Raw genomic sequence first — 25,811 nt, forward strand, 5'->3', positions numbered from 1 at the left:
TTTAATTTCTGAGTTCTTACTTTGCTGCTGATCCATTGTGGTGGTCAGTGTGCAGAACAGGTTGAAGTATTTCCTGTAGAGCTGGTCTTGTTGTGGCGAATTTCCTCAATGTTTGTATATCCGTAAATGATTTGATTTCTCCGTCAATTTTGAAGCTTAGCTTAGCAGGGTACAGAATTCTGGGCTGGAAATTGTTCTGTTTAAGTAGATTAAAGGTAGATGACCATTGCCTTCTTGCTTGGAAAATTTCATTCGAGCAATCTGCGGTCACTCTGATGGATTTGCCCCTGTAGGTCAACTGACGCTTACTCCTGGCAGCTTGCAGAATCTTTTCTTTTGTCTTGAGTTTGGACAGGTTCATCACAATGTGTCTTGGAGAAGCTCGGTTAGAGTTGAGGTGACCTGGGGTCCGATATCCCTCTGAAAGCAGTGTGTCAAAATCTTCGGTGATATTTGGGAAATTTTCTTTTATAATATTCTCTAGCATGGCATCCATTCCTCTGGGGCATTCTTCTTCCCCTTCTGGAATTCCTATAACTCGTATGTTGGAACGCTTCATAAAGTCCCATAATTCTGACAGTGAACATTCTGCTTTCTCTGTCTTCTTTTCTGCCTCTTTTACTATCTGAGTTATCTCAAGAACTTTGTCTTCTACCTCTGAAATTCTTTCTTCTGCATGGTCTATCCTGTTGCTGATACTTTCCATTGCATCTTTAAGTTCCCTAATTGATTGTTTCATTTCCTTCAGCTCTGCTATATCCTTTTTATATTTTTCATATCGTTCATCTCTTATTTGATTCTGTTTTTGGATTTCCTTTTGGTTATTTTCCACTTTATTAACAGTGTCCTTCATTGTTTCCGTCATTTCTTTCATTGTTTTCAACATGTGTATTCTAAATTCCCTTTCTGTCATTCCTAACATTTCTTTATAGGTGGAATCATCTGCAGTAGCTACCTCATGGTCCCTTGGCGGGGTTGTTCTGGACTAGTTCTTCATGTTGCCTGGAGTTTTCTGCTGATTCTTCCTCATGAGTGATTTCTTTTATCTGTTTCCTTGCCCTAATTTTCCTTTCACTTCCTCTTGCTCTTTAAGTTCTTGTGCCTGTGGACTAAGGGTTACAGGACCAGAAGGGTGAGAAGGTTTAAGAGCAAAAAAGGGATGAAAGAAAGGAGGACTGAGTGATAAGAAAAAAAAAGAAAAATAGAGAAAGGAGAGGGGGTGGGTAAAAGGAATATTGAGAAAAAGAAGAGAGGCACAGAAAGAGGGAGACAGAGCAATATAGGTGTACAGTAGTGTACTTTGACAGAACCTTAAAAAAACCCCACCTTCTGGGGGTGCCTAGTTGGGTGGCTCCCTTGAGGTCAGCAGCTCTTTGCTAACCTGATCAGACACAGTACCCCACCTCCACCAAGTAGAGAGAAAAGACAAAAATGCTATAAATCAAACCAAACAAGCAAACAGAAAACTTCACGGGATATAATTGGGTGAAAAACCAAATAATAGCGGTAGAAACACTAGCAAAAATGAAGTTCTAGTTAATGAAAAAGGCAGCAATGGGAAATTATAATTAAACTAGAGAAATTGAGAAAGAAAAAGGATCTGTATGGAAAAGGTTGAAATTAAAAACCAAAACAACATCAACAACATCAAAATAAACAAAAAAACCCAACCAAACCAAAAAAAAAAAAAAAAACCAAAAAAACAAAAAACAAAAAAAACACAGCCAAAAATAAAGCAGTGTGTATATATTATTGAATATTGTCTGGGCAACACATGGTCTTCTGGGTTATGAGATGTTAATCACAGTTCTGATACGACTGGAGGCTGTTGATTTTTCAAACCCCAGCAGGTAGACACCCTAAATCTCTCTTCAGCCCACTTAAAAGGCACTTTGAACTTGTAAACTTGTTGAGCAGAAGCTTTCCCAGGAAAGTCTTGTCACTGGAATCACTGCTGAAGGGGCTATCCACTTATCCAGTGTGCCAAAACCGGTCTCACTCTGCCCCTGAGGGTTAGGGCTGCAAGGCGGCTCAGATCCCACCCTTAGGCTACTTGGTCGCTGGGTTACCAGCTCCCACCCGAATCTAGCTCTGCCACCCTGAGGGCGGAGCTTGCCAGGGCAGATTGCTCAGAATGGCTCCCTGTGACCCACAGCCAAACACTATTAGCTCCATCTGGTTCAGCGGCTCAGACTGGGGCCCTAGACAATGGCCAGAGTTCTCCACACTCCCGCTCAGGCTCTCCCCAAGGCTGTTAAACTGAGTGCCAAGTCCAAAGACACCAAAATAGTTCACAGGTGAGGCCTTTCTGGTTTGCTGTCTCGCTGCTACTGAACTTACAGTTGTGGGCGGGTTTAGACGGATTGAATACATGCGACCACTTGCCATTTTTCCACTGTTTTAGTCCTCCTCTTGGGGTACAGAATTCTCTCACTGACTCCCTGTATTCTCACAGGGGTGATGATAGGCAGATCCCACCAGCCAGAGATGCCTGGAGTCCTATCTCCCCAGGCTCACGGTGGCCAGATGCAAGGAAGCTGTTACTCGGCCGCCATCTTGCTCCACCTCCCATTCTTTCTTTTTTCAGTGAAGGTATTTGTAATTTGAAGGGTCTTAAATTAGGTTTTATTTATACTAGTAATTATTTTAAAATATACTTAAAATGATTTAATTCTATATTTATCAATTCATAAATTTTATGTAAGAAATGTCATATTAAGTCCCTTAAGAAAGTAAGGGAGCTATAATATCTTTAATTTTAAAATTCTGTCTCTTTCCACATTCCAGTTTTTGTTGGAATAAACAGGGATTCCTATCTCAGTATATTACAGCAAAATAGTTTCATTAAAATGGTATTTCCTATTTTAAGCATTATAATTGCATTTTAAACTGTTTATAAAGTTATATGCTGTTTAAATGGATTCAATACTCACTGATACTCTTTTATAATAATAAGAAATCTCTGATTTCTTAATTTGAATTGAGTCTTCTATTTGGTGAGAGTATTTCCATTTCTGAAAAGAAACATAGCTGGTGATGTGCCTTCTGAATCCTTGCAGAGCTGAGCATGTCTTTCTAATGCCTGCATCCCTGGACAATGACTTGGATGATGATGAAATTGTTTTCATATACCCTTTTGTTTCTGAGCTTTTAATACACTGAATCGTGTTTCTGAAAAGAAATCTGAGACAAGCTTGAGAATTATTTTTCACTTGGGTGACCTGGTTTTTTTTTGGTGGGATTCTTATAGGTTTCTTTCTTTGTCCTTAAAATCCCAGGACTACCAGCATATATCTTAGTGTTAATTAATCTTTTCTTGAGAATATGGTTGTAATCTTTTCTTAGCTGAATATTCAGGTCATCTTTTTATAGCTAAATGTTGGCTTTTATTATGTCTTATAGTTTATATCTTCATTATTTGTTTTCTTCTGTCTTCCATCCCATAAGATTAGTGACCAGTCTGATTATTTTTCCTTTTATGTGTGAGATACATGAAAAGTTATACATGCTCTAACTCGAGCAATAGGCCCTAACTGTAACTCAGCAACTTATTCCAATTACCTCATCTCTCTCTCAAGGCCTTTTCTCCTTCCACTGAGGCTCTTGGTTTTGTCCTTTTTGTGTTATTTACTTAACACTGTGCACTTTACATTGTACACACTCTCCCTGGGAAGCCACATTCACAACCTTGACTCTTAGTATTACTACCATTTTTATACTCATAATTACAAAATCTGTGATTTCTTGAATTTATAGTACCACAATGAGCATTTGTAATGCTGTCAGTGAGCTTTCAAAGTTTAAGTGTTTTCTTTTTCTTTATTATTATTATTGTTAAATCATAGCTGTGTAAATTAACGCAACCATGGGGCCCCATACACTGGCTTTATAGACCATTTGACATATTTTCATCACACTGGTTAACATAGCCTTCATAGCATTTTCTTAATTATTGTGTTAAGACATTTATATTCTACATTTATTAAGTTTCACATGTACCCTTGTAAGATGCAGCGTAGGTGTGATCCCACCAATCACCCTCCCTCCTCCCCCCTCTCCCCCTCCTCCCTTCCCCCCTTCCTCCTATTCTTAGGTTATAACTGGGTTATAGCTTTCATGTGAAAGCCATAAATTAGTTTCATAGTAGGGCTGAGTACATTGGATACTTTTCCTTCCATTCTTGAGATACTTTACTAAGAAGAATATGTTCCAGTTCCATCCATGTAAACATGAAGGAGGTAAAGTCTCTGTCTTTCTTTAAGGCTGCATAATATTCCATGGTATACATATACCATGAATTTAGGTCATGAATTTTACATTATTTATTTTTGTTCCCCTCAGGCCTTTGCATCCTGTTTGGATGTGGTTAATTCTCAGTAAATACTTTTCGAATGAATGAATGAGTGAATGATTGATGACATCATCCAGTATTGGAGCAGAGTCAAAAATAGAACAATTCCTTTGGAAGCCTCTGTAAGAATACAGGGGACCCTTGCACAATGAGGGGTTGAACTGCACTGGATCACCTACAGGGAGAATTTTTTCAGCCAAACACTGATGGAGAATATGTAAGATTGGAAACCCACCTATAGGAAGGGCCAACATTTTGTGTCCATGGATACTACCAGGCTGACTTCAAGCTTTAAGTGTGCCTTGGTTTTGGATTATGCTGGTGTATGGGAACCAATTCCTCACATATACCAAGAGACAATTGTAAAGGAGAATCAATTTATTGAATATGTAGCACAAGAAAATTGAAAGAAAAAATTATTTTATTAGGTAAATTAATGGGACAGCTTAATTTCATTACTAATTTGGAGATTAGGGGAACCGTAAAGATGATTCTCTAAAGTTTTGAAGTCTCAGTTATAAGTGTGCCCTTCACCCAGAATATGTGCATTACACCTGTTAGGTATAAGTTAGCCCACTATTTTTTCCCTCCTCCCTCTTCCTACCTGATTGATTTCCATTGAGTTTTACCTCCATATGTGCATGAAATGGTTGACTGATTAGTTCCAGTTTAGTGTTGAGGACATACAGTGGTGGTTTTTCCATTCTTGTGATACTTCACTTAGAAGAAGGTCTCCAGTTCCTTCCAGGTTGTTACTAAAGCTGTCAGATCACTATTATCTACAGCCGAGTAGTGCTTCATGGTATACATATATCACATTTTATTAATTCACTTGTGTACTGATGGGCACACGGGTTGTTTCCACATCTTTGCAATTATAAATTGTGCTGTATAAACATTCAAGTGCAAGTGGCTTCTGATAAATTATCTTTTTCCCTTTAGGTAAATACCTAGTAGTGAGATTACTGGGTCAAATGGTAGGTCTACTTTTCATTCTTTGTGGAATCTCCATACTGCTTTCCATAGAGGTTGCCCTAGTTTGCAGTCCCAGTAGCAGTGTATAAGTGTTCCTGTCTCTCTGTACCCATGCCAGCATCTGTTGTTTTGGGACTTTTTGATAAAGGCCATTACCACTGGAGTTTGATATTTCCTGTTGTTTTGATTTGTGTTTCCCTAATGATTAGAGATGTTGAACATTTTTTCATGTTTTTGTTGGCCATTAGATTGTCTTTCTTTGAAAAGTTCCTATTCATGTCTTTTGCCCACTTTTTAATGGGGTTGTTTGATATTTTTCTTGCTGATTTACTTGAATTCTGTGTAGATTCCAGTTATCAGCTCTTTATCAGAAGTATAGCATGCAAATACAATAGAAATTCCATAGTTGACCACCTTCCTACATTGACCATCTCCTTAAATTGACCTAATTTTCATAGACTGGACATGCATCACAAGTACATATGAATATGGTAAACCTAGTTTCGTATGTTGATCACCTCTGTATTTTGACCAGCTTGTTACAGTCCCTTGGGTGGTCAACTTACAGAGGTTCTACTGTATTTTCTCCCATTATAGGTTGTCTATTTACTCCATTGTTTGTGTTCTTAGCTGTGCAGAAACTTTTTAATATGATCAGATCCCATTTGTTTTTGTTGCTATGATTCCTTTGGTGCTCTTCATAAATTCTTTCTCTAATAAATTGATAACCATTATTTAGCACATTTTACATATTAACAACATAATATGTAGGACCTCTAAGTTATCTGTTATGCTACAATTTAGAAAATTTGTTATTAGAGAACCACAACTTTAAGAAAATGAATTTTTTTTCTGACTATAAAAGCATTACATGCTCATTACAGAAAAGTAGGATGTACTTGCCAATAAATCAAAGACAACTCATCAAGTTTTGAATAAACTTCTACTTTACATTTTTTTTTTTTGAGATGGTTTTACTCTGATGCCCTAAGTAGAGTGCTGTGACATTATAGCGCACAGCAACCTCAAACTCTGCCTCCCCATTAGCTGGGACTACAGGTGCCTGCTATCATACCTGTTAGTTTTTCTATTTTTAGTAGAGATGGGATCTTGTTCTTGCTCAGGCTGGTCTTGAACTCCTGAGCTCAAGAGATCCACCTGCCTCAGCCTTCCAGAGTGCTAGGATTACAGGCATGAGCCACTATGCCCGGCCTTACTTTGTATATTTTAATACATTTCTAATTCTTCCCTTCCCACTTTTTTCCCTAGTATTTTTGATTACTCTGTCTTCATAACAACCTTCACAGTGAAAATTATTTTCTTGCTACAATACAAATGTGAATATATTCTTCCTCTGTTTAAATAAACTCTATGATCACCACTGCTTATACTCCAGAGAATAAATTCTCCTCTTAGCCACATCTTTACGAGCCTTGAAAATTTGTCAGACTGTGTGTCTGTTGTCCTTCTATGTACCTGGAGCTGTACCCACATTTCCCAAAGCAGGGCCTTTGTAATCTTCATGCAAGTTTTTTCTTCTTGTCTTTATTCAGTGCCTTCTGCCTTCACCTTTCCTCCTTGCTTTCCTCATCCCTATTTCTTTGTACACATGTCTCAGTGACTGTCACAGATACAATTGCTGTTGGAAAAAATCACCTTAACTCCCTCTCTCCTTTTCTGTTCTCTGTACCTACAGCAACATTTTCTCTTATTGGTTATATGACATCATACAGTAAGATTTTGTTAGATATTGATAAGTATATTTCACATTTGGTAGAGTTTTGAATTTATGGATGGCAAATAATATATTCATTTATAAATCTCAACATAGCAAAATATCTTTTGCATAGTGGGTATTCAATATCAGTAAATATTGAACTGAAAGGTTGAGTGACTTTGGTAAAAGATGATGATGTTGAGAAAAAGTGATAGGTGATAGAAGGAAAATCTAAGATATTTTCTAAATGGTGAGTGGACATTTATAACTTTGCTAAATTCTATAATAAATCATTTTTCTTTATCCTGAAAAAGAATTCTCTTTTCCATGATTGATGATTACTTGGTCATCTTTTCCTGGTTATATAGCTTAGTGCTCTCTTTTTTTCCTAGTTAAAAAAAAAAAAGAAAAAAGAACCTGTGGCTAAACTAGTGATTCTGTTTTCTCTCCTTTATTTTGTCTCACACTGAATTCAATGCTATTCTTTTCTCTACACATATGCATTCACACTCAGCCTTCTCTGAACTCTTATAGCCCAGAAGACAACTGGAATTTCCTTTAAAAGGACATACATTTTCTTAACTTTTCCTATCAAGTAAAGGATGTACACACACTGGCCTCCTTTCACATTCCCTGGAACTTTTTTCTTCTTCTGTATTTGGTATTTCTGGTCTGTTTGATTTTTCACGATTCTGGCACTGTATTCTGGTGCCTATAACAGTGTTGCTTCCCAATAAATAGGAGGTAGTGACAGCAGAACTCAGACACATTTTAAGCTTCTTGGAAAGAGATACTATTTAAACTGTGTGTTCTGAATGACCTTGAATTTAACTAGAATGAATTCCATTACTAGTTATTTACTAATATCGAACCTTTTGCATTTTCTTTTATGTTATTTCTCAGTGACTTGGGCAGTACCTATCAATTTAATGTCATCTGTCTGCAGATTTCATTAACAGATTCCTTCTTGTAGATCATTAATGAAAACCTAAAATAAAACTGGAATTCCTTATCAGTTGTCCCCTGAAGTCAATAAATATCCAGTTTTTAATGGACAGTGCTTGAATTCAAGTCCACATGAAATGTTATTTCAAGTAAGTTTGGGTTTTTACACATACATAGCTTTTTGGTTCAATAATTTCAGTTTTATTCTTTTCCCCTTCCATTGGTTTAACCCACAATAAGCTTGTCCATTAAAATATATATTCCTTCTAAACTCTGCTTACAGCCTAAGTGGTGCAGCCCTCTGGGGAAGGGTATAAATGTAATTTGTTTGATTGGATACTCAAGCTTTTCAATTGTTTTATTTTCCTTAGAGAAATAGAACCTTTCTAGCTTTCAGGTCAATTGGTATAATGGTTGGATTCAGACGGAATGACACTTTCTCTCTCTTGTACGTCTTTAGCTCCTCAGAGAAATCCTTGGGAAATCTGTTGACAACTTGCTGTCATCCAGCTGGTCTGATGGTATAAATGACTTAGACACTGATTCCTGTTAGTGTGAAAACCTATTGGTAAAGTGAAAATTTGAGAGATCTCAAGCACATTATGAATAAGGTACTTAGGCAGTACCTATAATGATTTCTTACAGTTTGTTATCAAATTTTTTTCTAGTTTCCACTGGAGAAAGGGATTTACAGTCTTAGTCTGATTAGGCATCAACAGCTGACCAAAAATGCTACTACTGTGAGGTATGGAAAAGAATACACATATAGTGAAATTTGTTTTTAGGAACCAGAAAAGTAGAAGGCAGATGAAATTAGATGGACAAAGGAAACCATAGCCTAGAATATGCACAGGAGAGGAATGTGGCAGAGGACACCACTGAGTAGTGGGGCTGCAATCATAAAGCAGACTCTGTGGGCAGGGTACTTGTGGGTGCAAATGCCACAGGGGTGTGAATTGCAAACAGCACTTAGAGTGACAGCTTGGGTCGGATTCTCATGCACTTTCCTATCAGGCAGTGGAGACATTTGACCTCAGTTTGGAGCACAGAGGCCATGAGGAGGAAGGTGGATGAATCAGGATGTAGTGCAGTCCCCATGCTGAGAAAATGAGTTGCATTGCATACTTTTTCTGGCTCCATAATTATCATATCTAGTCCACAGTGAATAGAGACACATTTACAGGTTGAGCCAATGCTCACATAATAGAAGTTTCAGAAGATGAAAATGGAGAATGGAAGGAGAAAAAAATTATAAAAAAAATACAAAGCATTATGTTAAATTTGCCCAAAGAAATGTATCTTTCAATGAAAATGGCTTTGTTCTAGGTGTTTGGACTATTGCAGTGAATTAATTAGAGCCCATAGTTCCAGTTTGTGGATGTTTGGGTGTCTGTGTATGCATGTTCACATCTTGAGGGGTGGATAGAGGGCGAAAAAAAATTACCAGGAATTATACCGAGAGAAGAGTAATATCTGAAGAATTAAAGTAGGATAATATGACAAAGTTTGAGAGTGACTACCTATGTTGGTGTGTGTATGCAGGTTCTCTCTGGGGTTTCAGTAAGTACACTGAGCTCTGAATGACAGTCAACACTCAGCTAATCCCACATCTCTTTATCTCCACATCTTCTGGTAGAAAAATATCTGAAGTCCTGTGATCTCAGCCTAAATTGAGTACTTATAAATTATAATTCAAAGGTGAATTTGTAGAAAGTGTGGGAAACTACTGCCCAGTTATATTTACGGTGATGGGACGCTATGCTAATTTATTAGTGCTATAATTAAATGGGGATATGGAGCATCCGTGAAGTGTCCTGAATATTATATGAGAGACAATGGGTACTACGCTCGTGCTTTTATATTAGATATTACAACTGCAGTCATTCTTATCCTTACCTTTCAATTAGTTCACCATTTACTGTCCACCTTCATTCTTGATTTGCTCCTTCTAAAGAGATGAAGTCAATTATAAGCTCATTAATTTTCTTTTTTAATGAGCAAAATCCACAGGAAAATGTTTCCCCCTTCGTATTTTTATATTGGACCTCACCTTCGTGGGTATGTCAATATAGGGGGGGAAAGCTGATCCAGAAAAGAAAGAACTATCCTAAACACAGAACCTTTCCAAATTTCTAGTTTTTTGTTTGTTTTTGACAGCTTCTACTTACCTGGGAGAATATGGCTTGGAAATAAATATGTAAGAATTGCACTGGATAAATATGAATTACAAAGACAAAAAAAAAGTTATTTTCAAGAGCACCACTGAAATCTGGCAACCCAATTGCCAATTTAAAATTTTCAGATGATAAAAACATTCATTTATTTTGTCTAATTTGGTGACACAATATCATTTTATTTTTGTGATTGTGATAGAGGTAAAAGAAAGAATATGATTTGCTGAATATTCTGTATTTGAACCATAAATGACTACTTTTATGTTTGGGGCTAATATACCCTTACCTTAAAGGAATGATGATTTTCTATCATCATTTTCTTTGTGCCAATAAAATTAAATACATGTGATTCTCCATTACTGATTGAGCAAAACTGCTTAGACAATTACCATCTTATCAGCTTTAGGGCAGAAAGGACCACCTGTAAACAAAGATCGTTATGAAGACATTGTTCTTAATTCTAGAATGTTTTTTAAAATAAATTCTTATTAGATTTCATGACGAAGTTCTCTGAAAGAGTTTAAAGATGTTCATATGTTTTCTTCATATTGAAATGGCTCTTCTTCATTTGGTTTATGAGACATATTTTATGAAATATTTTCTTAGTACTGTCTACTAGGGCTACAAAAACCCAAGAGGGCACAAAATGGCTGGATGATATGTACTTATTGAAAAGCATGCATATATGTTAAGAATATACAATTAATTCACTTGTTATAAAGGGATATCCCACTCTAAGATTCTAGCAGATGCCACTCCTGCATAGCATAAGTGAGCATTTCCCTCTGCTTTGCTTACATGGAGGACTCTGTTTCTACTCAGAAATTACTGCTTAGGATTTTTAAGATATTAACTGAGTACTAGTGTGAAGTGTAGTTTTGGGAATGTACAAAGAAATGATTTTCTATGTATCTGCCTACATATTGAGGGCTTGATTGATGAGCCTTCTGACTTGGGGTCGGTACTGAGTTCACATCTCTTGGCAAGGCCTTGGCTTACTACCTGGAAGTATAAACATAAATGTCCACCATTTTCATTATACTGTAATTTTATCATTACTATTCAAGAGAGATTTAAAAAAAAAAAGAAAATGATTTGGGGAAAAGTGATTTGAAATTCAACATGTTAAAAATATTCATTTTGTTAGAAGAATATTTAAAAGCTTAGAGATTATTCAGCTTCAGTAGAAGCTTAGAGTAACTTAACCGTCTTTATATTTTCTTCTTGTGTTTTTCACTTTTCCTACAACTTACTGTTTCCCACCTTCTGCCATTTGCACACTTGGATAAATCCTATTAATCCTTCAACAGTTGGTTTAGATGAAGCTTCGTTCATTGGATGAAGAGTAAATGAGTGTCTATTAGTTGGTAATTATAGGCATTCCTCATTTTATTGTGATTTGCTTTACTATGCTTCATAGAAAATGTGCTTGTTTGTTTGTTTGTTTTTTTGTAAATTGAAGGTTTGTGGCCACCCTGTTTCAAGCAAGTCTATCAATGCTATTCATCCAACAGCATGTGCTTATTTTGTGTTTCTGTTACATTCTGGTAATTTTCACAATATTTCAAACTTTTTCATTATTATTATAGCTGTTATGGTGATTTGTAATCAGTGATCTTTGTTATCATTGTCATAGTTTTGGGGAAACACAAATCATGCCCACTTAAAATGGCAAACAATATATGCTGTGTGTTATGACGACTTGCCTAACAGGCTGCCCTGCCTCTCTCCCTCTCTTTGGGGTTCCCAATTCTCTTAGATCCAGTAATATTGAAATTAGACCATTTCATAGCTCTAAAATGGTCTCCAAGTGTGCAAGTAGAAGGAAGAATTGCATATTTCTCACTTGAAATCAAAAGCTCAATGGGGAAGGCATATTGAAAACTGAGATAGGGAGAAAGCTAGGCCTCTTATACGCAAGTTCTGATTGCAAATGAAAAGTTTTTGAAGGAAATTCAAAGTAATACTCCAGTGAACACACAATTGATATGAAGTGAAACAGCCTCATTGCTGATAGGGGGAAAGTTTTAGTGATCTAGACAGAAGATCGTACCAGCGGCAACCTTTTCTTTAGGGAAAGCCTGATAATCCAGAGCAAGGTCCTAGATCTTCAACTTTATGAAGGCTAAGAGAAATGAGGAGGTAGCAGAGGTAGGTTCTTGAGGTTTAAAGAGAAAAGCAGTATGTGTAAAATAGAAGTGCAAGGTGAGGCAGTAGGTGCTAATGTAGGCACTGCAGCAAGTTATTCAGATGATTTAGCTAAGCTAATTGATGAAGGTGGCTACGCTAAACAGCAGGTTTGCAATATAGTCAAAATCATCTTCTGTTGGAAGAAGAGGCCATCAAGGACTTTGCTAGCTAGAGAGAAATTGATGAGCAGTGCAAATGCTCATTTATACTTTTGGAAATCTTAGGGCCCTTAAAAATTATGCTAAATCTACAGTCCCTGTGTTCTATCAATGTGGCAACAAAATCTGGATGACAGTATACTATTGACATCACAGTTTACTGAGTATCTTAAGTTCAATGATAAGATCTTCTGCTCAAACAAAAAGATTCCTTTTAAAATATGACTGTTGACAAAGTACCTGCTTGCCCAGGTGCTCTGATAGAGTTGTACACAGAGATAAATGTTGTTTTCAGGCCTGCTAATGCATCCATTCTGCAGCCCATGGGTAAAGGAGTAAGAATTCACAGGAGATCTTTTTGCAAAGGAGTGACATTATTTCAGCAAGAATCCTTGGACTGCTGTCTTAAAAGCAGCAGCTCAAAGAGAAGAGTAGAGAACAAATCAGGGAGGCTAGTTAGGAGGCCTCTTCCAAAATCTAGGGGAGAGGTGGTAGTGTCTTGCACCAGGTTGGAGCAAGAAATTGGATTCTCAATGTATTTTGAAAGTAGAATCTCTGGGTTTGCTGATGATATGAGTGTGAGGCATAAGAGTAAGGGAAGAGATGAGGAAGACTTCAAAGATTTTGGCCTGAACACTGGAAAAATAGAGTTGCAGTGTTCCAAGGTGAGAAGAATATGGAAGAAGAAGGTTTGGAGCATTTATGTTTAAAATTCCTAATAGACAGTTCTGAGAAGAGGTGCTGAATAGAAAGATGGATAAAGGGGACCAAACTGGAAGTCTGGGTTGGAGATAGTCTTTGAGAGCAATCAACTTAGGGTGATATTTAAAGCCATGAGATCAGATGGTATCAAGGAAACAGCATATAAGCAGAAAAGAAATGATGTACAAAGACTGAACCCTAGGACATTTCAGATCCAAGAAAAGAAGAGAATTCAGCAAAAGAGACTACGGAGAACAACTTGAAAAGTAAGAGGGAAATTACAAGAGTTTGATGTATTGGAAGCCAAATGAAAAAGTGAGTTAAGGAGGGAATGATTAATCTCTGTCAAATGCTGCTGATGATTTGAATAAGATGAAAACCAAAAACTTACCATTTGCTTTTATGGTCATGGAAACCATAGGACCCATGATGAGAAAGAATGCTAACTGTTGAGGTGTTAGGGCTTGGGTGGGAGGAGGAAAGGTTTCATGGATATAGCAACTGGTCATAGGTGTAAAGACCTGAATGCAGGAAGAGGTCTCTTGGTGGAGGCGTGACAACTGAAGATCTGAAGATTGGTTAGGTATAGAAAATTAAATATGTATATATATTGAGGATAATGGGAGCCAGGTTTCTTCCTTTTGGAGAAGGGAATTACAATATGGAAGGAAAGAAGACTAGAATGAATTGAGGGTGTTAGATTGAAATTGACATTATGGGTATAATCTCAATAATTTGTATATGTGTGTATATGTATGTGTGCATAAAGATATATATATATATATATATTCATACATACATATATACAGTTGACCTTGAACAACAGAGGTGTATCTACTCACATGCAGATATTTCAATAAAAGTTACACCAAGTGTGTCTGCCTTTCCTGCCTCCCATCCACCTCTGCCACTCATGAGACAGCAAGAGCAACTCTTCTTCTTTTTCCTCCTCCTCCTTCACAGTGTAAAGATGATGAAGATAAATACCTTTATAATGATTTACTGTCATTTATAGGCCCAGCACACTTCCGCTGCACAACTCTACTGATCCGCTATCATTTCATGAATAGAAAATATATTTTCCCTTTCCTAAGACTTTCTTAATAGTAATTTCTTTTCTCTAGTTTGCTTTATTGTAAGAGTACAGGTTATTATATGAATATAACATGTAAAATATGTGTTATACACTCTCTCTTTTTGATAAGGCTTCAGGTCAATATGTCATATATATATGTCATATATATTTTCTTCCCCCACTGCAAGGGAGAGGGAGGGCCTAGGAGCAGTAACACCCAAATAGCATGCATGTATTTAAGACTGAACTTTGTTTCTAAATATTTTTTATCACTAAAGGAGCCAAGATTACTTGGAGAAATGGCTGATTCCAGGGATTAGATGTGGAAATACAAAATGAACATAGAATATCCTATATCATACAGCAAGAAGGTACTCAAGAATTATCGAGACATGTCAGTATGGCATAGAATTCAGCTTTATGGGGCCTCCACTGTCCAAACATGGAAATACTTGTGCATTGAAGTATATATTAGGAGTAATGTATTATATCCCACTGGAAAACATGGAGATTCATGAGTCTATACAGATAAAAATAAATATATGCAAATATTAAAAGTTTAGTCAGCAACAAGATATTTATACAGTCTCCAATCATCTGGCTCACAAAATGTTAGTTGTAAAGGGGAAAATTGTGCTCCTATAGTGGAGATACCAAGAAGAAACCACAGTACTGGAAATGATTAAAATTAACTTCATTACTAATGGAACACATAGAAGTGATGTCATGTAGAAGATGTGGTAAGAGCACAGTATCACCTGAATGTAATGAGGAAACACTAGACAGACCTAGACTGAGAGGCAATCTACAGATTAGCTGGGCTCTAGTCTTCCACAGTGTTAAGACCGTGAGCATCAAGGAAAGATTAAGGAACTGTTCCAGATGAAAGGAGACTTAACAGTCATGACAAATAACTGCAACATGCAATTCTGGACTGGGTTTGTGCTCTGTAAAAAACATTTTTGAGACAATTGGCAAAACTTGAATGACATCTGAGGATAAGAAGGTAGTGACACATCAATGGGAATTTCCTGAGTTCATGTTATACTTATGTAGGAGAATTTTTCTTTTGGTAGCAAATATATACTATAGTACTTAGGAGGAATAAGTCATTATGTTAACCTCAGGTGGCTCATTAAAAAAAAATCTTTGTACTGTTCTTGTACATTTCTTTTAATTTGAGGTATATTTTTAAGTAACAGAATGTAACTACTAATCGGGCTGTGTTACTGGTAGAATGGGAAAGATAAAATGGACAACAGAATTCAGACCACCCATTTGAGTAATTCCTCTATAGTGAGAAGGGGAGTAATAGGGATATCACCAGAGACTTCCAAGGCAATTTCTCTGTTGCCCATCTTTGTCTCTGAAGACTCTATTTATGTTTATTGCATTTACTGCCATGCATTTGAAGTATTTTCAATATTCCTATTTTTATTACAGATTGCAAATTCCTCAGCGGAAAGATCTGTTTTATGTAGCCCTATGTGTGGCATCACACTTAGCATATCATCAGGTACTCATTCTATATTCTAACCACAGTACTATTTTCAAAAAAGCTGTTCATTGTTACTAAAGGGCATGATGATCAGTTTTATTTTTTTCCCATCAGACCCTGCTTGAGGAGTAGTTTTCTTTATAAACCTGGAGGACAAAATAAGACGTTGACTTTTAAGAAGAGGGAATTATAGTTATGATGAATAACTACAAGATTGCTGGGATAGCAAATATGGAAAACATTTACTAAGTTATTTTAGAGCTAATTCTAATAATTGGAAATCATCTGAGCCCTGTGAATAAGACAGAAAAAGGCACCAATGATGTATTGTGATAATTAAGTGTGAGAATCAATTTGTGTTCTGGCAGCATCCTTAAATGTAGTATTGTGTGTGATCCATTCCTAGGCAATATCTACAGAAAGTAGGCTAGATTTCTCCCCTTTCTTTAGGAAATCAATAATAAATCAGAGCATTGGTAGATTTTACAATAGATATAAAAATTAATAGCTATTTTTGAAATAAAGAACAAGAGTAATTTAATCATTTGGGAAGAAGTGGCCATGACAGTTTCACATCTAGTTGAGATAGGACATGCACACAAAACAACTTGCATTCATTCCTGTGTTAAATTTTTAGAGATCAGTTAAACTGGAGGCTCATCCTTGGGAGGTTGCAGTATGTGAAGAGCTGTAATTGATGTCGTGGGGAGAACAGCATTTCCAAAGCATCATACCCAGGTGTATGTGAAATACACTTAGGTTTTCACTGTTTTACTCCCCTTCTCACTATAGAGGAATTACTCAAATGGGTGGTCTGAATTCTGTAGATGACTTAAGGGCCTGGCCTGTCTGAGTTAGTCAGAGACAAAAAAATGAAAGTGTGTGTAGGGCTTGGGTTTAGGAGGTAGAGAGGAGAGGAGATGACAGAGGGAAGGAGCCAGCGTTTAAACACTATGAATGTGTGGAAATAAACAAAACAAACAAAACCAAGAAGAGCCTTTGAAGAGTGTAGGATTTCATTTTTCAGTAGCATCTTTCATGCAGTCAAAATCAATGAAGATTTAAGCAGCTATTCAATGAATCGAACTAGCAGTGGCATGAATGTACTTTCCAAATATTTGTGGGCAACTCACATGATTAATTTCTGCTAAAGCAACAGTCTTTGAGTAATTACCTCTGTTCCTTATTCACACGTATGTATAAATACAGCTTAGTAGAAAATATGCTATGCACTGGAGTATTTGTGTATATTATATAAAAACCCATGTTAGCAAGTAAGGAAATTCTGAAAAGTACCCCGTTTCCCCAAAAATAAGACAGTGTCTTATTTTAAGGTATGCTCCCAAAGATGTGCTAGGTCTTATTTTCAGGGGACGTCTTATCTTTCCTGTAAGTAGGTCTTATTTTTGGAGGATGTCTTATTTTCGGGGAAACAGAGTATGTGAAGTATCATAGTATGGCACATTTTAGAAAATGGTGCCTTTAATGCTTAGCATTGTAACATCATGTAGATTATTTTGTTGGTTTTATTTGGGGGTATCACTTAGTCATTTACTATTTATTGAGCCTCTGCCCAGCATGTAAGACATGCTCATCAAATTTGCAAATGACACCAATCTTAAAGGATGGTAAATACATTGAATGACAGACATAGCATCCAAAAAGATTTTGACAACTCAGAGCAATGGGCTGAATCTAACAAGGAGAAATATAATAGATATATATAAATTCTTGCCCTTGGGTACACAAAGCCAGCTGCATATATACAGGAGTGGGTGTACATGATTTAGGGTGATATAAGTTTTGGAAAGGCAGGATTGCAGTAAAGAGCCAGTTCAACTTAATTTATCAGTTTTCCTGCATTATGTCATTGCCAAAAATCTAGCATGCAATTTTGAATTGTATTAGGGAGAAAATCCTGTACCAATTTGACAGGTTAGACTATAACCAGAAATTGTAGTATTTCTGGAGCCACATTTTAAGGAGGGATTAAAAACAATGTCATTTTTGGAACTTCACAGGAACTAAACCCAGTTATGCTGAAGGAGTCTTGGGAGAGGAATGACATCTTTCTTTGTGTTTATGTAAGCTCTCACGTACAAAAGGGATTAGGTGTGTCTCAAGCTGAGACTTAGGAATTGACATTGTAGGAGATACCTTTCAGTTTAGTCAGTTTTGATAATTATATGGAATAGTACAAACTGTTCAAAGTTAAAAGATTTCCTGTAGTTTGCCGAAGAAGAATACTACAATAACTAAGCCTTATTTGTTATGGTATAATTTGGGATGAGACCACTGTAACAGGGCAATCTGAGAAGTCAGATGATGTAAACAAAACGTTCAGCACAATGTTGGCCATGTGATAAGTGGTTATAGCACACAGAGGATGTTACCTTTCTTATGGTAGAAGGTGTTGGCATGAAGCCCGAACCCCTCCCTGGGTAGAGTTGGAGACACTCAATGGATGTGTCCATTAAACCAAATGACGGTTACTTCAAAATCCTAACAGGGTATCACAAATAAAAGTTAGCTGCTTAAAACTAACTCTGAAGCCACTCAGCCTTCTATATGACCTTGAATAACTTTTATTTTCAATTTTCTGTGCTTCAGTTTTATTATCTTTAAGATGGAGATAATAGCAAACCTGCCTTGGGTGTGATCATCAGACAGTGATGAGATCTTACCAATTAGACTAGAGATTGGCTGGTGGTAAAGGTTGGAAATAAAAGTGGGTGAGGTGAGTGGAGGAAAAAAACCTCAGATTGTCTTCACTTTAGAGTGGTAAGCAAATTGGATGGGATGTGTGGGGATTCCACGTGTTCTTAGGTGGAGGAATACAATATACACGTGATATCTTAAAATAACTTTATAGAGTTTTCAAGATACAGCCCCTTTCTTTTGATTTAAAGATATAGATGGAATAGTGGAATCTTTTATGTAAATCTTCCTTTCACTTAGAAATAGAAATTTCTATTTCAGGACAATTTCTATTTTAGAAAGTCTAAGACTTTTCTCCTCCATAAAGTTTTCTCTTCTGACTCGTATCACAGTTGTTTTCTTTTTCATTTGAATTTCTTAACACTCAAAATGATGTTCTCATATTTGTATTGTCCACCATCATCTTTTGAGAGTAATTTTGAAATTAAGATATGTTCTCAAATCTCCTTGTTAATCTATTAAGCCATCATTCAGGATGCATAAAATGAGTTCCATTAAATTAATGAAACTGGTGTTCCTGGGGACTTGGTTATGGAAAGACAAGTCCCACTGAGAGTGTCCAGAAATAAGTTATACACCATATATATTAACGAATTAAGATATAACTTCTCAGAGAAACTCCTTGAAAAAGACAAAGCTTCATTGGCTTCATTGAGACTCAGTACTTAAAAGAAAAGCAAACATCATCGTTTATAATGATCCAAATACTTAGTATATTAAGATGATTCTGTTGTACTCATACAAACAGGCTCTTTGAGAGAAAGGATAATGACTTTTCTTGGTGTAACTCATAAGACCATGATGGATACTCGGTTGATGCTTTATAAATTCAATTTAAACGAGAAGGATATAGGTAATAGGAAAACAATTTGTTCAGTAAGAAAGTCAGCAGGGGTATTCTGCCTATTTATCCTATTTATTTACCAGTTTGAATCAGCAAGTCCATTTGGTCATGGTGCCTAGAAGTAGAATAGCGAAAAAAAAAAAAAAAGAAAAAAAAAGAAAAAAATCTGGTATTTCAATGGAACAGGTGATTGTGGAAAACTTCCCATTAGTAGCTACTCAGCTATTGTACGATTTTCTGGACTTTTGAATTATGCTCCCCACTAATTAGGCATAAGAATGGGAGCATATTGTCAGGAATTCTACTTTTCAAAAAAATCCAGTACATTCTTGCACTGAAAGGGATGAGTATAACCTACCACAGGGACATGAATATGACCTAGAAAGTGGTTAAAATAAAATATGAAAGTCCAAGAAAATGAAAATTTGAGAGTGACTTGCTCATCTGTCTCTTCTTTCTAAGTGTTTTTGAACCTCTTATGACCGGGGACTTAGAAGCTTTTCTACAATTGCTGCTGGTCTTCCTAATTCATTCATTTGAAGCACACCAATAAACACGTACAAGCTACTCAAATCCTCCTAGGACCAGGGAATGAGATAGGTGGGAAGTTTACTTTAGCAGAAGGCATTCTTTTCACAAATCAGAAATTCCATTGTATGAATTCCCCCAAATAACTGGCAAGGGGATCATCAGAATGAGCTATTGCAAACAGCCACCTTAGTCTTCACAGTTCCCGTGTGATGGGGCCCCAGATCAGAATTGTAAAATAGTTTAGAGAATCTTGGAACATAAAGCATGGTGCAGAAAACCAAAGAAGATTTAATCTTATTTATAGAAAGGTGGTTGGTAGAGGAGGGGACAAAGGAAGAGAGCAGCTTGGGATCATCATTAATCATTTTTTAAGTACCAACAAAGTGAAAATATCCTTCTGGAATTCACTGCATGTGACACTGAATTCTTCAACTAAGCAAATATGTGATGAGTTGATAAAAAAAAAAAAAAAAGGTCTTGAACTCTTGACTACAGATATAATACAGTGAATACAGAAAATCAAAAACATGCTTTGTATCTGACTCAAAATAAAGGTGCACTTAAACTTGTAAAAGACAACATTTTTATTTGAATGATATGACAGAACTGTCAGAGGAGTGTTACCTGCTATAAAGAAAACCTAAGAATTATTACCTTTATTAGACCAGTGACACTGAGCTTTAGCCATACATTTCTAACTTCTGTCCCTCTACAGAGACAATTTTCTTTTCTTAAATAAACTGTCATGCTAGTGTTAATATATTGTTGGCTCTCTCATGCTCTGAGAATACTGCTGATATAAAACATGTATATGTTAGATTGGTAATAGTATCTTTAGTGTAGCTGACTAGAACAAATGTGTTTCCCTCATGGCTGTGCTAATGTGATAAAGGAAAATTGGCTGTTCATCAGCTTTTGGCTGGGTAAAGACAGTAGAGATGGAACCACATTCTTTTTTATGCATTAATACCACTGAGAACTTTTCACCAGTTATATTTCATGTGCCTGCATGTTGCGCAAAGATGTTGTAAAACATGAGATAATGCTACAAATAACAAAGTAGAAAAGCCTGTATCTTTTATAATGATAACAGTCAAACACCAAATGACAGTAACAGGCTGTAAAAAAATGGGATGCAAAAAAAAAAAATGCAGCTCCACTACCCAGCAAAGAGGAATATATCCAGGCCCAAAAGAAATCAGCTATGATTTTAGGTCTATTAAAGCTTTGCTTTAAAATTTAAATCAAATGCAATGCTGGATCAATGAATTTAAGAAAGGACTTGGTTTAGCAGTTTGGTTAGAATGGAGAAGAGCTGTATTAGGCAACTTGTGAAGAATCAATATTACCAAGTCATTATGATGTTAACCTCTAGCTTTTTTGTTTCATTTTTTGAGGGGAGCTTATAAAAAATTTAGAATATTATGCTGTTTACATATTTTGATTACATAATTTGCTTTTGTATAGATTGAGTGACAGTTGGGGGGGCTTTTGAAAAGATTTTCAAGGCGATGATTCACGTAATGATTTAAATGGGTTTGTGAATAAATGCTATCTTCCTGAATGATTGAAAATTTATTTTTTAGGGCGGCGCCTGTGGCTCAGTCGGTAAGGCGCCGGCCCCATATACCGAGGGTGGCGGGTTCAAACCCAGCCCCGGCTGAACTGCAACCAAAAAATAGCCGGGCGTTGTGGCGGGCGCCTGTGGTCCCAGTTACTCGGGAGGCTGAGGCAGGAGAATCGCTTAAGCCCAGGAGTTGGAGGTTGCTGTGAGCCGTGTGACGCCACGGCACTCTACCGAGGGCCATAAAGTGAGACTCTGTCTCTACAAAAAAAAAAAAAAAAAGAAAGAAAATTTATTTTTTAGGTACAGAAAGGCATTTAAAAATAGAATTTATTTTTTAGATCTGTTTTAGACTCCCAGAAAAATGGAGCGGAAGGGTCAGAGATTTACCATACATACCCTACCCTACAAACCCAAGGCTTCCCCCACTATAAAACCCAGGAGCAGAGTGGTTCATTTGTCAGAATTGGTCAACTTACCTTTGTACATCATTATTACTTCAAGTTCACAGTAGAAGACCATTTAAAATTTTATTTTTGTATTAAGATCATAGCATCCTGCCTTTCAGTTGCATGACCTTAAATTTCACTCTCTTTTCTCACCTCTCTCACCATGTTCCCTCTCCATAGCTATTTTTTTGCCCTTTCTGGCTCCTATGCTAATTAGAGTACCAGTGATTCCTTTTATATGCTAAGTTAAAAGTACTTAATCAGAAGGACTATTTGTAGAGACTATCTTTGCTGTCAAAAATGATTAGTTTATTGAGAAACATATGCAGTCATCAAAGATTTTGTACTGATAGAATCTAGAAGTGTTCCCCATGAAAGTTTGAATTGGCTATTCAGGATTGATGTCACACAAACAAAAAATCCATAACTTTGTGGTATAATCCAGAGATTGTCAAACTACAATAGGTGGGTCAAATCTACCCCAAATCAGTGGCCACTGATTTTTATAAGTATAGTTAATTTGAACACAGTCATACTCATTTGTCCACAGATGATCTGTGCCTGTTTTTGCATTGTAACATAATAGTTAAACAGTTGCGACAGGAATCATTTAGCCCACAAAACTAAATAATTTGACTTGCAAAGAAAAAGATGCTCTGGCGATTTATGGAAAGAGTTTACTAACTCCTAATGTAGACAGTTATTAGACTGTTTGATTGATTAGACGAGAATGATTGGCAAATTTTTGTTATCCTCTATTGGGAAAAATATAACTGAAATTTACCGTTGACTATCAACATTTAAGAAAGTATTTATGAAAAATATTTTATCCTACTAACTTATATTGAATTATTAACACACTCACGTGTTATACATTTTGGGATATCTAGTTTTGAATATTTCTCTGTGCTGTATTCTTTTCTCCTTTATTTCTAAATATAACCATAAAATATTTCATGGTATTTAAAAAAACTAGTATATCCTAAAAAAACTTACAAATGTATGGCAATCAGAGCTATTACAAATATGGGGCAAACAATTGTGTATGCCTGTGAATATCCTGGGCGATATCATTGTAACACAAAGCCACAGTCTCTAGGTTTATGTCTAGATCTATAAACACATTACAGAATATGTTATTGACCCAATAAAATAAATCGTTTTCAGTGTTTTCAACTTAACAAAGTAGAGAAGTAGGACAGTAACTTGAGAAAGACTGGCAAAATGTGGTTACTATGAAATAAAAGCACATGCACTTAAAATAATAATGTTAATAATTTCATACAGGTACATCAGACAAAAATCAGCTTCTTTATCAATGGTTTGGAGAAGGATCATTCAGCTTTTGATGCAAGAACGCTAAGTGGTTCAATTACTGATTTTGCTTCCGGTACCATGCAGATAGGACAGAGTTTAAACGGTAAGATTCTGACTTTAGAATACTATTTATTTTATCCAATTACATTGTTCCTCAAAAAATGCATCAAGCAAATAATATTTTGAAATATCTAAATGTATTCATTTCCTGGGGCTGCATTGACTATTGCCACCAATTCAGGGGCTGCTTACTATTCTATGAATTTATTCTTTCACAATTTTGAAGGCTAGCAGTCTGAAGTCAAGGTTTCAGCGATGTTGGGTCATCTGGAAGCTCTGAAGGAGAATCCGTTCCAGGCCTCTCCCCTGCTGGTGGCTGCTGCCATCCTCAGGGTTGCTCAACTTGCACCTTCAAAACTCCTTTGCCTCTGTCTTCATATTACCTTCTCCTTGGAATCTTTTCCTCTTTTATTCTCTAAAAAGAACATTTGTCATTGAATTCAGGGCCCACCCTTATCCAGAATTGAGTTGAGATCTGTATGTCTGCAGAGCCCTTTTTTCCAAATAAGGTCATAGTCACAGGTTCCAGGGGGACATATCTTTCGGGGTCCATTATTCAACCCACTAAGCCTTCAAAATTAAAACTTCTATATTTTAATATATTATTATTATTATTATTGTTATTTTTGGAGACAAAGTCTCTCTCTGTCACCCTGGGGTCAAGTGCTGTGCTGTCACAGCTCACAGCAACCTCAAACTCTTGGGCTTAGCCTCCCAAGTAGTTGAGACTACAGGCACCCACCACAAAGCCTGGCTAGTTTTTCTATTTTTAGTAGAGACGAGGTCTTCCTCTTGCTCAAGCTGTTCTCAAACTTGTGAGCTCAAGCAATCTACCCACCTCAGCTTCCCAGAGTGCTAGGATTATAGGTATGAACCACCACACTCAGCTTCTTTAAGATCAATATGTAATGAACTATATATTTTTTCTCTATTTCTTTTTTGGGGGGAGTTTGCATTTTAATGTAGGGCATTGCTAAAGTAGGACTATAGAGTATTGGATGTGAACTGAGGATTGATATCAACATGTAATAAAGTGAATCTCTGATGTTCATATTTTCCCACACTAAAAATGGGCCGTATAGATTAAGAAAGTAGCATATACTATGCACTGAAAAAAAAACCCAGAAGTTGAAATTAGAATTATCTTGAAATATCTAGCACAATTGGTCTTTAAAATGCCTACATTTAAAAATAGAATATTATTTTATGCTATATGCTCATTAAAAAAATCCAGACAATATGGAACTCTATGAAATAGAATGAATTTCCATATTTCCATTTTCAGAGATATAGTTTAACTTTTTTATATTCTTCCAGATTTTTAGTACATTTTTTAGCTCAAGATATAAATATATTTTTCTAAAAATAAAATTACAATACATATGCTTTCTCTGAGCCCTCTAAAAATAAATACTTCTCCAAATATTATAAACAACATTTCATGTCATATAACTTCTCATTTAGATTATCTTCCAATTTAAAATGGCTGCATTGTATGAAATTTATAGTTGTAATGCACATTTTTAAAACAAGCTTCTATAATGAATGTTTAAGCTATTTCCAAAGTTTCATTATAAATAGTTCTTTGCTAAGAAACACTATATATGTCTATATCCATTTAATCTATCCATATCTCTATTTGTATTTTTAAATATAATCTATAAATTGATCATACACATATGCACGTATATATGTGTTTGAGCAGTTACCTGATTGCACGATTCCTTAATACCCTATACTTGGTGTCAAGGTCCCTGGGTTTAAATTCCATCTCCCCCTTCCTAGGTATAGGACCTGGATAAACTTTTTAATGTCTCTAAATTGTAGTGTCCCCAACTTTAAATGATGATGACATTGCTTTTCTATAGTACAATGTCAATGTGAGGATCAAACAAAGCAATGTCATAAAGCATTAGTGTTTTTCAAGCATCTGGCTGTAGTAGAGGTTCAAGATTAATTTGTCAAATGAATGAATGAAGAACTAAGCATAGTGCCTTGTATATTCTAAACTATATTGGTAAATAATAATATTAATGCTGTTATAATTATTTCCTTAAGATAAATCCATAGACATTGAACGGCTGGTCATTTTATATTTAAATGGATATTACAAATATTACTCCAATGCATAAGAATAGACTACTTCCAGAAATGTTGTGAAAATTTGTACTTGTTTCCTTGAACACTAACCTTACAAATTATCCATTGTTTTTTCATCCTTAGCCATTCCTCTAAGTAAAATATATTTTTGGATGCTGACTTAGAATTATTTGGCCCTTAATGAATTTGAGTAGCTTTGCACATGAATTTTGATCATTTGCATTTCATTTGTGAATTTCTTATGTTGTGTGTCCATATTTATACTCTGTACTTCCTTATTTGTGGAAGCTCATTAATGTTGAGAATATTGTGTTGCATATGTTTTCTCCAGTTTTAGATGGCTTGCTAACTTTGTGTTATAGATATTTAAAAATATTATTTTAAAGTTTAATCAAGGGAAAACATGCATGCAAGATAGTGCATAAATATTAAGAGTATAGCTT

The 25,811-nt window shown here is 36.0% G+C and overlaps 1 protein-coding gene across 1 annotated transcript in view; it reads left to right on the plus strand.

Annotated features, from left to right (window-relative positions):
- USH2A (usherin) overlaps nucleotides 1–25,811 on the plus strand; it is an 868,259-nt gene that overhangs the window by 48,849 nt on the left and 793,599 nt on the right. Inside the window, exon 4 of the mRNA XM_053607912.1 lies at nucleotides 23,179–23,311. Coding sequence (XP_053463887.1) covers nucleotides 23,179–23,311 — 133 coding nt within the window. The remainder of the gene's footprint in view (nucleotides 1–23,178; nucleotides 23,312–25,811) is intronic.

The sequence above is a fragment of the Nycticebus coucang genome, chromosome 10, assembly GCF_027406575.1.
Source record: "Nycticebus coucang isolate mNycCou1 chromosome 10, mNycCou1.pri, whole genome shotgun sequence".
NCBI classification, from domain to species: Eukaryota; Metazoa; Chordata; class Mammalia; order Primates; family Lorisidae; genus Nycticebus; species Nycticebus coucang.